At 32.2% G+C, this 14,941-nt stretch overlaps 1 protein-coding gene across 4 annotated transcripts in view; it reads left to right on the forward strand.

Moving 5' to 3' along the window:
- Positions 1-14,941, forward strand: part of Hgf (hepatocyte growth factor) — a 66,303-nt gene that overhangs the window by 41,637 nt on the left and 9,725 nt on the right. For all 4 annotated transcript variants that reach the window (XM_074064877.1, XM_074064879.1, XM_074064878.1 and 1 more), the window contains 4 exons: positions 4,521-4,623; positions 8,091-8,224; positions 13,543-13,581; positions 14,670-14,766. In XM_074064877.1, the coding sequence (XP_073920978.1) occupies positions 4,521-4,623; positions 8,091-8,224; positions 13,543-13,581; positions 14,670-14,766 (373 nt within the window). The remainder of the gene's footprint in view (positions 1-4,520; positions 4,624-8,090; positions 8,225-13,542; positions 13,582-14,669; positions 14,767-14,941) is intronic.

Here is a 14,941-nt window from a genome sequence, read left to right on the forward strand (position 1 = left end):
ATTCATCAATTTTGCATAAAAGTATTCAATTGAGTATGAATTTATGGGTTTTATGGTATCTATATAAATATCTGTATATCTTCATTCATACATGTAGTGACTCCTCTATGTGTATATATGTATATATATATATATTTACATTTAAGTATACACATGTGCAGACACACATGGACCACATATATATTATACATATGTATATGTATAAGTATATTCACATATACATATATACCATTCATAAAATCTCTACTTAAGGGAATGTTAGAGGCATTCTTACTAATGTCAACAGGAGAACAAGTCTTTCTACTATCTTTGTTACTATTTAACATTGTAAATATAGTTTTGCATTGTTTTTCTCTTTACCATTGGGTGGTGATATTTTAAGCAATTAGACAAGAAGATATTTTGATTAGAAAGGACAAAGTAAAAGCTTTCTGAGCAAATTATATAATAGCAATATACCTAGATAATGTGATTCGAATAATAAAATTTTTGAAGTAGAAAGATATATAATTAATACATGGATATCACTAGCATTTATATATGAGCTTAAAATATTTGCAGAGAAAACTCAGCTATGATAGAAATAAAACTGATGAAAATTTAGAAATAAATCTGGAAAGAAATATTAAAAATCTTTATGCTAAAAATTTTAAGTCATTCCTGAAAGCCATAAAAGTGGTCTTAAAACATGTAGAAAATTACCCCTTGTTTTCAATAAGATAAGGCAATGTCACAAATATTTAATTTATACCTAAGATAATCTACAAATTTACTTTAATATTGATAAATATTTCTGATATTAAGCAAATTGATTCTGAAGTTTCCAACAAATGAACAATTGGCAATTGGAGGCAATTAGCCTTGAATATTGAAGCATTATATGAGGAGTTTATAATTCTGACACATGAAGAAATGGACAGAACCAAACGCAAAGTCCAGAAATAAACCCAAGCGTATACAGTATTTTTTATGGTAAAAAATGGCAACATACGCCCCTGGATGATATGTGAATCTTTAAAACATAATAATGAATCAGGAGAGTAGCCATTTAGAGAAAAAGTTATAAAATCAAAACCCTGTTTCATACTATACCTGAAAATAAACTTCAAATGGATAAAAGTTGTGAATGTCAACTATATAGATCTTCGTTTAACAATGACATTATCTGAGTAAGTGTTGCAGCAATATGCTAAAACATGTGCGCAAGGCTTTTCACTTCTAGCATTAACTGTAATAGTAAAGCAAGTTGCCTGTGCTCAAGAGTAGCCGCATGACGCAATCCTGCAAACTTGCAAAAAAGAATTATGAAATTCTCCATGAACTAACACAAGGTGTTTAGTTTCAGGTGTATGGTTAATTAGAAAAACAAAAAGAAAGCACAAAACTGTATGTTTGGCATCCTACTAGAAATACATAAAGGGATTTACTGCTGGTAATAATGATTGGGATATAAGAACATATGGAATGTTTACCTATACATATAAATTATATATTTGTATCATATCTGCATATATGCATATTTGGGAGTATATATGTATTTGCTTAGCTCTGCATAAAACTGTAAAGTAAAACATCACACAGGGGCCATAATCAAGAAATTCATAAAATTGCTTACTTATAAACTGGGTAAGGAGGAGAAAAGGAATGGCATGGAAGAAAATGGAAAATGACAATTGTTTGGGTTCACCCTTTCATATTGCTTTGATGATCAAGTAAAGTTAATGTTTCAAATATCCAAAAAATAGCATCAAAGCTAGAAGAAAACACAGACATGTGTCAATTTGTATATTAAATGCACACCATTATTACAGAGAAGGAAAATAAAATCCAGATAAATGTTAGACAGAATTCACTGACTGTATATAATCCCACTGGGATATATTTGAAGATTGAAATAACTGTGAATACATTTTGTACTTTAAATTAAAGGTTTGTTAGGGAACAGTATTGAAATTATTTTGTTTGCACTGTAGAATTGAGAAAATAAGCCAACATCGAAGTTACCTGCAAGCAGGATTCTTACTTGAGGGAGAAGGGTGATATGAAATTGAAAGGGAGGAGCAAAGACCTCTGTGGTATTGGTTTGGCGTTAGAGGAAACAGGAGTTACTCATGACAGATGCATGCAAACAACCCCCCCCCCAGAGCACACACATATATGCACACACTAACACACACACAGATGCATACACACATGCACACCCACTGCCTAAATATATCAAATGAAAAGGAGGAGAAATTAGGAAGTGCTTAAAAACTCAGGTCTTCTTCTCAAGAACCCTTAACCTACATTAAATCACGAGAAAAATATCAGACAAATCCAGTAGAGGAGCATTTTACAAAATTATCTGATAAGTTCCAACAAATGTCAGTTATTAAAAACAAAGAAAGGGCTATGGGTGTGGCCTAAGTGTTAGAAAATTAGCCTTGTATATTCCCAGTACCACAAAAGAACAAAAATGAAGAAAGTCTGAGAAACTGTCACATCTAGAGGAAACTTGGGAATCATGAAAAGTAAGGATGATGTGGAATGATGTGAGATCGCAGAGCATGAAAACATGTATTTAGGTAAAAACTAAGAAGGTGCAGAAAGTATGGACTTCAGTTAATGTTCAATAGTTCTGACAAATCTATCATAGCAACAAGAAGTATTAAAGCAGAGGAAATTCTGATATGGGGACTCTTGGTCCTATCTTGACTACTTTCTCTTTAGCTGAAAACACTTCTAAAATAAAAAAGTTTACTAAGGACAAGCTAGTTGATAGCTTATATTCAGATAAGAAGTTGTTGATGGGAGAGTGTAAGATCTTTTCCAACAGGACAGAAAATACAGATGGAATAAACAAAAAATATACTTAGAGCAACTCCAGTGCATTGAATTACACACTTGTTTTCATCAGTCAAAGCTCATCTAAACAATTTGCTCCCTAACAGCCAAAGGTTTAAGTTTTCTACATAGAAAAAAGATAGTATTTTCAAGGGAAAATGTTTTAATTGGCATATTCTTCTTGTGTGCACTGTTGATTTTACAAACTGTGCTTTCTGAAAACAATTTGCTCATGTACCATAATGACCAATTCATAGACAATGACTAAATTATTCATTCAAAGAATTTTGTTAGGATTTGTAGCTTATTATTGATTATAATCACATCTCATATGATAAAACCAGTGACATGCAGTGGGTCACCAAATTTAAGCATAGAACAATCATATTATTAATGTACATTTGTAGATAATATTTAAAAGTCAAATCAGCAGTCTTTATTCTTATAAAAACTAGGAGTGTTTAATAAAGTCACTAAAATATTTGGTTTTACTTAAAATTATGAAACAGTATTCATTTTAAAATGTAAAGCAACTTACATTTTCAGAATAATGGATTTCTGATTCCATTTGTGTTAAAAAATATGGACATTTCCATCAATGTTTAATAGTACACAAATTAAATAGTTAAAAAAGGGATGATGAGGCATGATAAGAGAGACAAGAGTCAGGTTAAAGTGTCTTCCATTGGCCAAATGAATAGTTTGAGCATCAAAATAAATAATAGGAATACATTACATATCACAGTGAATTAAAAAGAACACATTTATGTCAGCACTTCTACTACAGGACTTGCATTTCTATTACTAACATCTAAATCGAAGGGGTAGAGGAAAAGAAAAACTTTTTTTTACTGAGAGATGTAATCTAATAAATATAGTTATTAAAATAGAAAAAATAACCATTATAGAACCAGTCCAATAAAAACTGATCTATGAAAAATTCATCACAAAGTATGCATAGATAATTTTGTTAAAATTGGTTTCACAATAGAATATTTACTCAGTTTCAAAAGCCCCAAAAGACTGTTTTCCTCTTAAATATGAAGAGTTTTTCCTTTATGTCACTTAAGCAAATGATCAAACGCAGCAGCAGTGATGGAACAATTGATATCATATGTCACACACAGGCTACAATACTCTGAAAAGGACAAAGCATCATCACATAGGCAATATTCCTGTCAAATATCTTTCATTTAGTTTCATTCATGAGAAAACAATCAGACAAATTGAAATTGAAGAACATTTGTAAAACAGCTGGCTTGAGTGACTCAGGGTGTCAACATCACAAGAGACAAAAATCAAAACACAAGTAATGTGACTGGTATAAGAATTTCATTATATTATTTTTGCAACTTTTCTGTGGAATGAAATCTTTCAGAAGAAAATGCTGGGAAATCTATGTCATTCTAAAAATACCTATTTGTTTGATATCCTAAAGGGTTGTTCATCTAATTTTTTGGTTTATTGTTATTTGTAAGATTTTAATTTGTGTAATCACTCATTTTAATGGAGTAGAAATTGGGCTGAGAGCAGAGACAATTTAATCTGAGATATTTAAGTCTTTTTAATTTGTACAGATTTCAGGTTGCTTTGTTTTAATTATGTTGATTTTCATGATCGTATATGCTTATAAAATGTTTTATTTTATCTTCTATAATATTCATTAGTCTACTTTTCTTATATTTTATGAGTAGATTGTTATCGTGGGAATGGAAAAAACTACATGGGTAATTTATCCGAAACAAGATCTGGACTAACGTGTTCAATGTGGGACAAGAACATGGAGGACTTACACCGGTGGGTACATTTCTTACTGTTTATAGAAGGTCCTGATAACAGCAGACACATGCATTCAGACATATACATTGTTATTTTTCTATACTTTTATCACTGTAGGATAAGAAAAACATTAAATTGATTTTTCTATATAACTCATAACAATGTCTCTGCATGTAGCAAACTTCTAAATATGCAATTAAGTTTGGGAGATACTTTTTGGGGCATTTGATTATGCTGTACATTACAGTTGGTACCCTGGGGAACATATACAAGTTAGTCACTTATTTACTCCAAATTTTAAGACCTCTGAAATTGAAAACAACACTGCATAACTTGGTAAGACGGTGTATAAATAGGTGGCATATGTCATGTTTCAAATAATACATGCGAAAGGATTATTTTATGTTATAAAATAATCATATTAGTAATATCTTTTGAAAAAAATGACTATTTTCATATCCATATATACCTTGAACTACTAAACTAGTTAACTACTAAAAATGTATATAGAAACAGGTTTTCTTATATAGCTTTAACATATAAAATTTTGCAATCATAGAAATTTGCATGTAATTTAAGAAAATCTTTATATAATTGCAGATTTTTATATTGGAAATATTCACAAAGAAGGTAGGACCGACATGGCCCTAATATATAGATACTAGTAAATACTAGTATAGGCCCTAGTAAATAGTGCTAGTATATAAAATTATAAGAAAGTATGGTAGATAGTTGTGACCTAAAGCAGATTTTTCTTAAACATCCCAGAATATAAACACTAGAATGAAAGAAAAATACATCAGGGCTGTGTGATGAAATAGCCTAAACATGGTTGCTTTACTTGAATCGCTATATCATTTGACCACCGTATTACTGTACAGAACGTATTTCTAAATATGAATAAGAATTTAAGGGCACAGAGAAGTTGAGTCACCTTGCTTCAGTTTTACTTCAATTTGAAAGACTTTATTCTCTTCCCAAATGCACCCAATAGTGGATGATGCTGTTTTATTTTACTTCACAAGCTAATATTGATAGTTTTAAAGTAGCACTCTCTGACATAAAATATAATTCAACTCATAAATATAACCTATAATTTTATGAAGTCCCATTTGTCCATCTTTTCTCTTAGTTGCTGGGCTGCTGGGGTTCTATTGAGGAAGTCTTTGCCTATACCTATTTGTTCCAGAGTGTTTCCGGCTCCTTCCTGTACTAACTTCAGAGTTTTTAGGTCTGATGTTTAGGTCCTTGATCCATTTTGAGTTGATACTAGTACAGGGTGATAGACATGATCTAGTTTCAGTTTCTTGTAGTACTTTAAAATTTCCTAGTAGCACTTTTGAAGAAGTAAAGATAAATAGGCAAAAAATTAACTTTAATATATTTTAGTTAATCAATATTTATAAAGTTTTTCTTCATTTTCTTATACTACATGTTCAAAATCTGGTGTATGTTTAGCACTTACAGGACTTCTCCTTTTGGATTAGCTCCATGTCAGTTTCTCAGTGACCACATTTGGCTAGTAGCTCCTTTATTGGACCCTAGTTATAGGACTTCAAAGATCAGCAGAGGTCATCTGCCCTTTGGATCTCGCAGTCTAGTAGAGAGTGCAAGGAAACACGAAATGATGATACCAAGAGAAAGCATATTTTGTTCTATGGGAATGTGAATAAGTGCTGAGATTTAGCTGGTCAAGAAATCTTGCTAATGAAGGGGCATTAGCTGGGATGTTCATGATGAGTGCAAGTTGTCAAGGAAAATGCCAAGACAAAAACTTCAGGTAAAACAGCCTGTGCGGGCAGCAATTTTGGCGAGGCTGAAGGAGTATCAATGTCCCTAGATAAGGAGAGTCCACCAACAGCACCCGATAGCTAAGCTAAGAAGTTTGAATTTTATCCTAGACATCAGAAGGAACCATCTCAGAAATGTAAGCAAGAATTGGCTTTATTCGAATCAAATGCTGATTCAACACCGCTGTTTCTGAGAGCATTTCTAGACTGGGTGGATCTAGCTCTTCTAGACTTGTAAGAGATAATTGCTCCCATCTTCCCCTGACTTTGCCTGCAGTATTTCGCATTGGATGTTTTGAATTCTCATGGTGGAAGTATTTACATCACAGAAATAAGCAAGGCCCACAAATACGGACTCCCCTTCCCAACATTCACACAGCTTGGGTTCCAGTTGTTAAGCCTTTACCCTTATGCAACTGGAAATATGTGATATGTTCATTTAGGGACCCTCAATGGTAAATACCATTCTTAATCCACTGAGTTTATGCTTAATTTTCTGAATTGGTTAAATGTCATTGGAAATAATTTGTAGAAAACTGATGATTCATGGTACAATTTTGGTTCAAGAACAAATTATGCAAGGAAGAGGTAGAATATGGTGGTTTTGACCATTGATGCTGGAAACAGCCATAAATTCCAACTCCAGCTCTATTGTTTACAAGGCACTTGACTTTAGAATAACTAATTGTCCTCCTGGTTTTCATTTTCCTCAAATATAATAAATACAGTGTAATTTTAGAGCCTGTGTTGCCAGATTGGTCTAAATTTACATCTGTAAAGAACTTGTAGCAGGATCTGGAATGTAGTAACATTGCTATTGTTATTGCTCCAGAAAATAACGCTGGATCTAGAAAGTTAGTTCTACTTCCCACCCTCTAATTTAATTTAAAATAGCACTTTAATTACATTCACAGTGGTAGTAATTAATAACACAAAGTAAATGCAATTAGAGCATAGCATAACTTGATCAGAAGTGGCCATGTAAAATTTGATTTCATTAATATTACTGACGTAAATATAAGTATTGACTTTACATTAATGGCCATAGTCTTATAACATATCATAAAGAATTTTTGCTTTTGTTTTGAAATAAATTTCATACATAAATTAGGCAAGCTAAAATGTTAGTTACCTGTCATAAAATTCTATTTTATAATTATATGACCAGTGAAATTTTAGAATTTAATTATTTCATAGGTACTTTATTAATAATCTTAGTATATTTTCATATTCTTTCTGGAAATGATATTGCTGGTGGTGATTCATAATATCTGCAAGATTGAAAATACTTTTACAATAGCTTGTATTTTACATGTGTTTTATAATTCTGATCTTTGTCCTCTGCTTTCTTTTTGGTAATGTTTCTTTATTTTTATGCACAGAGATATTGCTACCTTGCCACTACAATTTTTAAATAGAAGCAAAGTCACAAAATCTTTCATTATTTTATATATACAGAGCCCTATATATTATTTTATATAGAGAGCCCTATTCCATATTCCCAAAGTAGAAAGTGTGCTTCCAACAGAACAGAAATGAAATGGATAGCTAACAAAATAACTAAAATTTATACCAAATTCAAGGGGTATTGTATGTACAATGAAAGCAATGTGCTAGAATTACATTTTCTTGTAGTGTTTTATTTCCTTTGTATGGAATCGATACCATCTGATGTTCAGCTTGTTGTTTATGCAGTCATATCTTCTGGGAGCCAGATGCTAGTAAGTTGAACAAGAATTACTGCCGGAATCCTGATGATGATGCCCACGGACCCTGGTGTTACACGGGGAATCCTCTTATTCCTTGGGATTATTGCCCCATTTCTCGTTGTAAGTACACTTAGTGTTCTTATTTTTCAGTTGAAGAATTTAAAATGTACTGCATCACCACTAAGACAATTTCTTAATCATAGATACAAATAGTACAAGACTTTGGAGTTGACTGCAAAATGATAATGTTCTCTAGAAAGCAACACACACATGCACATGCCATACATGGTCTCTCTCTCTCTCTCTCTCTCTCTCTCTCTCTCTCTATCTCTTTCTCATGCACACACACACACACACACACACACACAAGCACATGCACACACACCTACCAGTTTTAGATTATAAGGAATTTTGCTGACATTTTAATGTTGTTTATTCCCTGAGTAGACTCCCACTTGGGTTCCAGGTTATGGTTCTGATATGATTGGACTATAAACCACTTCTAGCCAGGCCCCCAGCACCAATAGACCTCAAATGGTGGTGCTTTCATCTTTTTCTCAATTCTTTAACCCAAGACTAAAAAACATGGATCTTTCCACCCACTTCTCTGAGTTCAAGAGTTTGTTTAAACAGTATTAGTGAACAAAATAAAATATACATGGGACTTGGTAAAGAGTGCACACCTGTAATCCCAGCAATGCAGAAGGCAGAGATGGGGAGGATTGCATTGTTGTATTAGGCTGGATCTTGGCAAAGCAGTGCTTCTCTATCTGAAAAATAAACTAAAGCAAGAAGGACTAGAGGCATGACTCAAGTGGTAGAGTACTTGTCTAGCTAGAATGAGGCCCTAAATTCAGTCCCCAGTAACAACCCTCCCTCAAAAAAAGGTATATGCCAAGTATATAATACATCTTTGCTATACTTTGTATAAAATGTATTTCATATACTTCACATAAAATACATGTCATTTACTTTCTATACTTCAATAAGAAAGACATGAGAATTCAGGAGGAAAATGAATCAGAAAGAATAAAAATAGCTAATAATTTACTGAGAAGACATTACAAAATAGAAAAGCATGAGAAGTCATTGCCACTAATCAGGATGACAAATGATAAAAATGATAGTACCGAATGTTTGCAAGAATTTGGGCAATCCTGCTCTCTCAATACTATGCTACTTTGAGTAAATTGAAAATCCTTTCTGGAAGTCTATTTGGAAAAATGTATCAAAAGCAATAATAATATGAAGGTGAATCAACTTCTCACTACTAATAGTTTGGTCTGGATAGTTCTTGTGGAAGGCTGTTCTGTGTGTTGTAGGACCTTTGTTCATATTCCTGGCCCCACTAGATGCCAGGAACAACATTCCTCCCCCAATCGTGACAATCAAAAATATCTTGACGTTGCCAATGCTCAAGAGCCCATACGAGTTTTGAGGCTGTACAGACAGACAGACAGACACACACACATACACTGGTTGTGAGGGCAAAATCATCCCCGTTAAGAACCACTGATGTTTATTAATATGCATTGAAATTAAAATATGTTCTCAATGTGTTATTATCAAATAAAAATCCTTTTAATAAAACTGTCAGAGGTAAGAAAGCATTTTACTATATCATGTATCCATGGTGCTGTGTATTCAGCCAGTTTGCCTAACCACAATGTTAAGTTCCCTTATTTAAAAAGATTTTACTTTTGTAAATTAATAAGAACCTTGTTTTAAGAATGTTTTTCTTGTGTACTAGTTAGTAACAAGTACCTTGAGAATTGCAACAAAAGTACTCACTCCAGCAGAGAGATTTGATTTGATTTCAAAGAAATAATAGTGTTTGGTTGAAAAATGAAATTTAGGCACAAGTCTTTTTTTTTTTTTAATAAAATTGATGTCAAATTAAAGAAGTAATTTCTCACATTAAATAGAAAACCCACTCATGTTTCATGAAATTCTAGCATAAAATGCAAGCTTCATAATGTGTTGTTAGTCAAATACACTGATAAGATGTGAACTGACTCAACCTATTTTTAATACATTTGGAAATTCTTTATAATAATAAATAATTAAACACCTCATTATTTATAAGGAAATTACATTTCTTGTTATGTTTTGTTTTATCAGTTGTGGTCATATTTTTTCAAATTAATTAGCAGTTTCTTAACATTCTGCTATTTTTCCCTTATTAGACTTTGCAAAGATCCTGAAAATACTCTTCCAGAGAAGTTGCCTTCTAAGTTTATTAACACTAATACAAACACAAAATAAAACCCCAAACAATCAAATCTACCAGAGGATATTATATAATAAAATTACTAAAAATTATTTTTTGAGGTGCTGAGGGTAGAACTCGTAGCTTTGCATATTAGACAATCACTCTACCACTGAAGCCCACTTCCCAAAACCCTATTTTTTCTGAATGTTAGTTTTACCTCACTATTATCTTCTGTGACATCTCTAAGAATAAGAATAAAGGAGGCTTATTGAATACCGTGTGATCTACAAAGAAATTAAAAACTGGCTTTTAAAATAGGTTACATTGCTTTTCCCGTTGGACTCCTAAATTGTAAAAACCACAGCAGCTAATCTAACATATATTTATAGCTCAGAGTTATGTGTTCCTGTAGGATATCAGGGCCCCATGATTTGGTTTATAAACTTAATTAAGAGAGATAGCACTTTGATAATTAAGTTTTCAAAAATTTTTTTCAATTATTTTAAAACTGAAAGTCACTAGTGTGCTATTGAAAGACATCAAGGTATTGCTACTATTTAATTAAATACTATTGCAGATAAGTCATTTCTATTTCAATGTGTACTGTACATTAATTCCAATAAATATTTTTGCTGTCATTTTTCTAAGTAATAATTACAGCCAGTATTTATTTACATTTCCTTTCTGGTGAAAGGCTAATAAAATTTATCATTTGATATTTAAATTCTTATTATTTATTTAACCTCAGAGACTGTACTAATCATTTTCACAGTTAACATTCCTCTCATGACACATGTAAAGAATTTTATTCATTTTTTCTAAAACGCTTACAAAATAATATATTTTTGAGCTTTTAAATATGCAAAAAATGTGTGTGTCAATACACACATTCATGCACACACATACGTGCGAACACAGCATATCTTAGAAAAATCTTAAGTATTAATTTCTGACAGTGTAGTAGTGAAGTTTCTACTCAGATTTCCTAAGCAGGAATCCCAGTCCCATGTCTCCATAATTGCCTTTGGCAAGTTACTCACCCTATTTATGACTCATATTTTGTATTTGTTAAATTGTGCATTAAAAGCTCCTACCTTATTAAGCCATTGCATAATCAGAACTTTAAACTTAACTTCTGTCTCTGTTTTTATTTATCTATTCATTTTTAATTTTTTTATCGAGCGGCTGGCCTATACAAAGCCCTACACTTTATGGTAGGTATACAAAATACATACATTGCTTCTTAACCTCAAGTCCTTTACAGCATAGAGGGGAAACACTGATACAGACAAGGCAACATAATCAGTTAGCATTAATAATATATATATAATTAATACATAAAATAGTATTGGGAGCACAGGTGTCTGCTTGGAGAAATATGTGATATTCACAAAGTTTTGAATTGGAACTGAATCTTTAAAGCCATAGTGAAAATAAAGCTTTCTTCATGCTTTCCAGTAAGATCCCCAGTAAGACACACACACACAAACATACACACTTACCTGTCACACATTCACTCACATATTTACTCTTCCATGGGGAAAATGTTCATCATTATTGTTTTCCTTCATCAAAATTAAGTTTCTCCAATAAGACAAAATTTATATCACATAAGTTTTTCAGGCATGAGTAACATGGTAGAGAGTGAGGGAAGTAAAAGGTGGTAAGTGGGGAGAGCATTTGAACGTGAGATGGAAAAGTCCTGGAAGTCCTAAAAACTTGGCTCAAAATGTACAACAGAAGAACTTTTGAAAAACTCAGACAGACAGAATCTTCAGATCTGATTTTAAATGACATTTAAGCTTATTCTAAAGTGTGAGAAGTATTGGATTAGAGAGAGCAAAGCAATCATTAATTATTATTAAAGTGTTAATTTTTTAAAACCCAACATTTATAATGCCTACAAATGACTAAATGTTAAATATTTTATTAAGGCACAATAATGAACTGATCACTCTGCTGATTTATTAGCCAGATGCTTAGGAGTAGAAGATTTAATACGCAAGTAAAGGATGTAATGAATAGCTTAATCCTTCTCACAACAAATAGAGGAATAAATATCTAGTTATTTAAAATTTATAAGTAATTAATGAGAGAGGAAACCCCAACATCCTTGATACTCTAATGACTATACTCTGTCTCAATCCTACTTTGTACTATGGACTAAAACACTGACCTCAGCTGACGCTAAGAAAAACTTCCTCCAGGATAAGCTAAAGGAAGATGAAATTTATGTTTGCCTTTACCTTTATTCATTTAAAATATGTAGATTTGTAAAATGAACATGAATAAAAATGCTTTAGTGTGAACTAATTCTCTCACGTATCCTCAAATAGTAATCAATTTTATAATATTCCAAAGAAATCCATGTGACATCATTGTTTTGTTTGTTGCTGGATTATCTGAGCTCAGGGCCTTTCCAGGGATTAATAACCAGCTGGATCTAAACAGTGCCTGACATTAAGCTTCAGGAAATGTCTTCTGTCCCATTCATTACTGTGCAAGTATTTTAGCATCTTCCAAGCCTTTCTTTTTTTGTAGCAACCAAACCTCAGGAGAGAGAAAATGAAAAAGGAGCTGGATATGAGAGTTTAGGTAGAATTAACGTATAGTTTCCAATGTTTCCTTTTTCCATATTTATTTTAAGTAACTCTCCAATCTTTAGAATTGTCTAACAACAAAACATAATTATATAATCCTCTTTTTCCATAAGTGATATTAACTTCTATTTTCCAAATTTCTTGCAGAGGCTTCCAATGAAAGTGCAGTTTCAATTACATTCAATAAAATGTAAACAAAGTTTTAAAAAATGATTTGAATTACAGTAAAGACAAAGTAATCGTTATCTATATGAAATTCCCAAGTAAACAATGATGAACAGAAATTCCCAATGGAATGCCATGTGCACACTGCAGAGCATCTTGGTAGGACAAGGTAGTTCTTTGCTGCCAGCAGTGTCATTCAATCTGCTGATGGTCACCGGATCACACAACTGAGAGACTCCACAGTCACAGAATAAGATGTTCCTAGTACCAGTAGGCACAGCCAATATTAGACAGTAAAAGTGATACAGAATTACTCAGAAAAGTAATATCACCTTTATGTTTTAAAAAAATGCCTACAATTTCAGCAAATTATCCAGTTGAATTTTAATATAATGGCTTGTTTTATATATAGGAATATGTATACATGAATTATATATGTATCTAAATATTCATTTTTCCAGGTGAAGGTGATACCACACCTACAATAGTCAATTTAGACCGTAAGTAATTTTCAAAATACAAAGTATATTATAGTCTCTATGTGTCACATTGATGTCATTATTTCTTCATAGAAAAATACCTCTATAATAACTTCCATAAAATAATAAGTCAATCTTTTTTTTAATTTAAAATATGTTTTCCTATATGTGGTCTAAAATATTCAAAGGCAACTGCATTCTGAATATGAAAATTCAACTCTGTTAAACTATTTACAAGATATTCTAAATGACTTTGCAAAGAGCATGAGTTTACTTTTAATTTGGAGCATAATGTATCAAGTGAACCACCTTTATGTATACCAATCTCCAAATGAAATTAGGATGCTAAAGTTGGAAAGAATAAAACTAAGGTTTGGAAAGTGTCTCTGCTCTGTCTTTCAGCATTTTGAAAGCCCTTAGTTCTGTTAGCAAAAGATTACAGTGCCTGAGAAAGTTAGTTATCCTTAGTGCGGGAATCTGTGGGCAATTGCTTGTTTTGATTTTCACATATTATTTTGGGTTGAAAGAAGTTCCTGGTGTGCTTTGCTTTTAAACCACCTGCTTGCCCTAGGCTGAGGAAGCAAATGAACATCTAATTTAGATCATGGACAGAGTACAAGAATAAGGCAAACGGACACAGCAGAGGGTCAGGAGAACATTTACTCCAAAGAATTTTGAATTATGTCATTTGGACATAATGATTTAGATATAATGATGCCATTTGGATACAGTTTCAATAAATATAATCTTGATGCTATGTTTCAAGATAGTTCTACTTTCTTACTATACAAATAAGCAAATAAAATTTGGGGTTCTTTTTCATTCAGGCTATTGATTGTTTTTGACCTTTAGAAGTAGTCACTGTAAATAACATTGTCTCATTTTATGTTAATGTTAGTGTTACATTAGATTTTCTATGTCATTCAACAACAAAGATGATGATGGTAAGTGTTAGGGGCTTGGTAGAGAATGATGGTCATTTAATTTTCCTTTTCTAAAATGTTCTTCTGATACAATTATAGTAGTTAGATTTGTTTAGCTATTATTATACTTAATAAAATTAAGAGGTACTGATTATTTCAAATTGTTATGTTTGGTCCTGTTTTCAGATCCTGTAATATCTTGTGCTAAAACAAAACAACTGCGAGTTGTAAATGGGATTCCAACACAAACCAATGTAGGATGGATGGTCAGTTTGAAATACAGGTAATTATGAATAGACACAAATCATACATGTTCAAACCATTTGCAGTGTCCCATTCCCAGTAAATGATCATGTGTGGTCATGAAGATTGTGCCCTCCACAGGTCACTCAGATGAGGAGGTAAAAGGGTGGATTGATCACATTCTTGCCAAATTGTAAGCCTTGGATTTTGCAATT

Source organism: Castor canadensis, chromosome 2 (genome assembly GCF_047511655.1).
Source record: "Castor canadensis chromosome 2, mCasCan1.hap1v2, whole genome shotgun sequence".
NCBI lineage: Eukaryota > Metazoa > Chordata > Mammalia > Rodentia > Castoridae > Castor > Castor canadensis.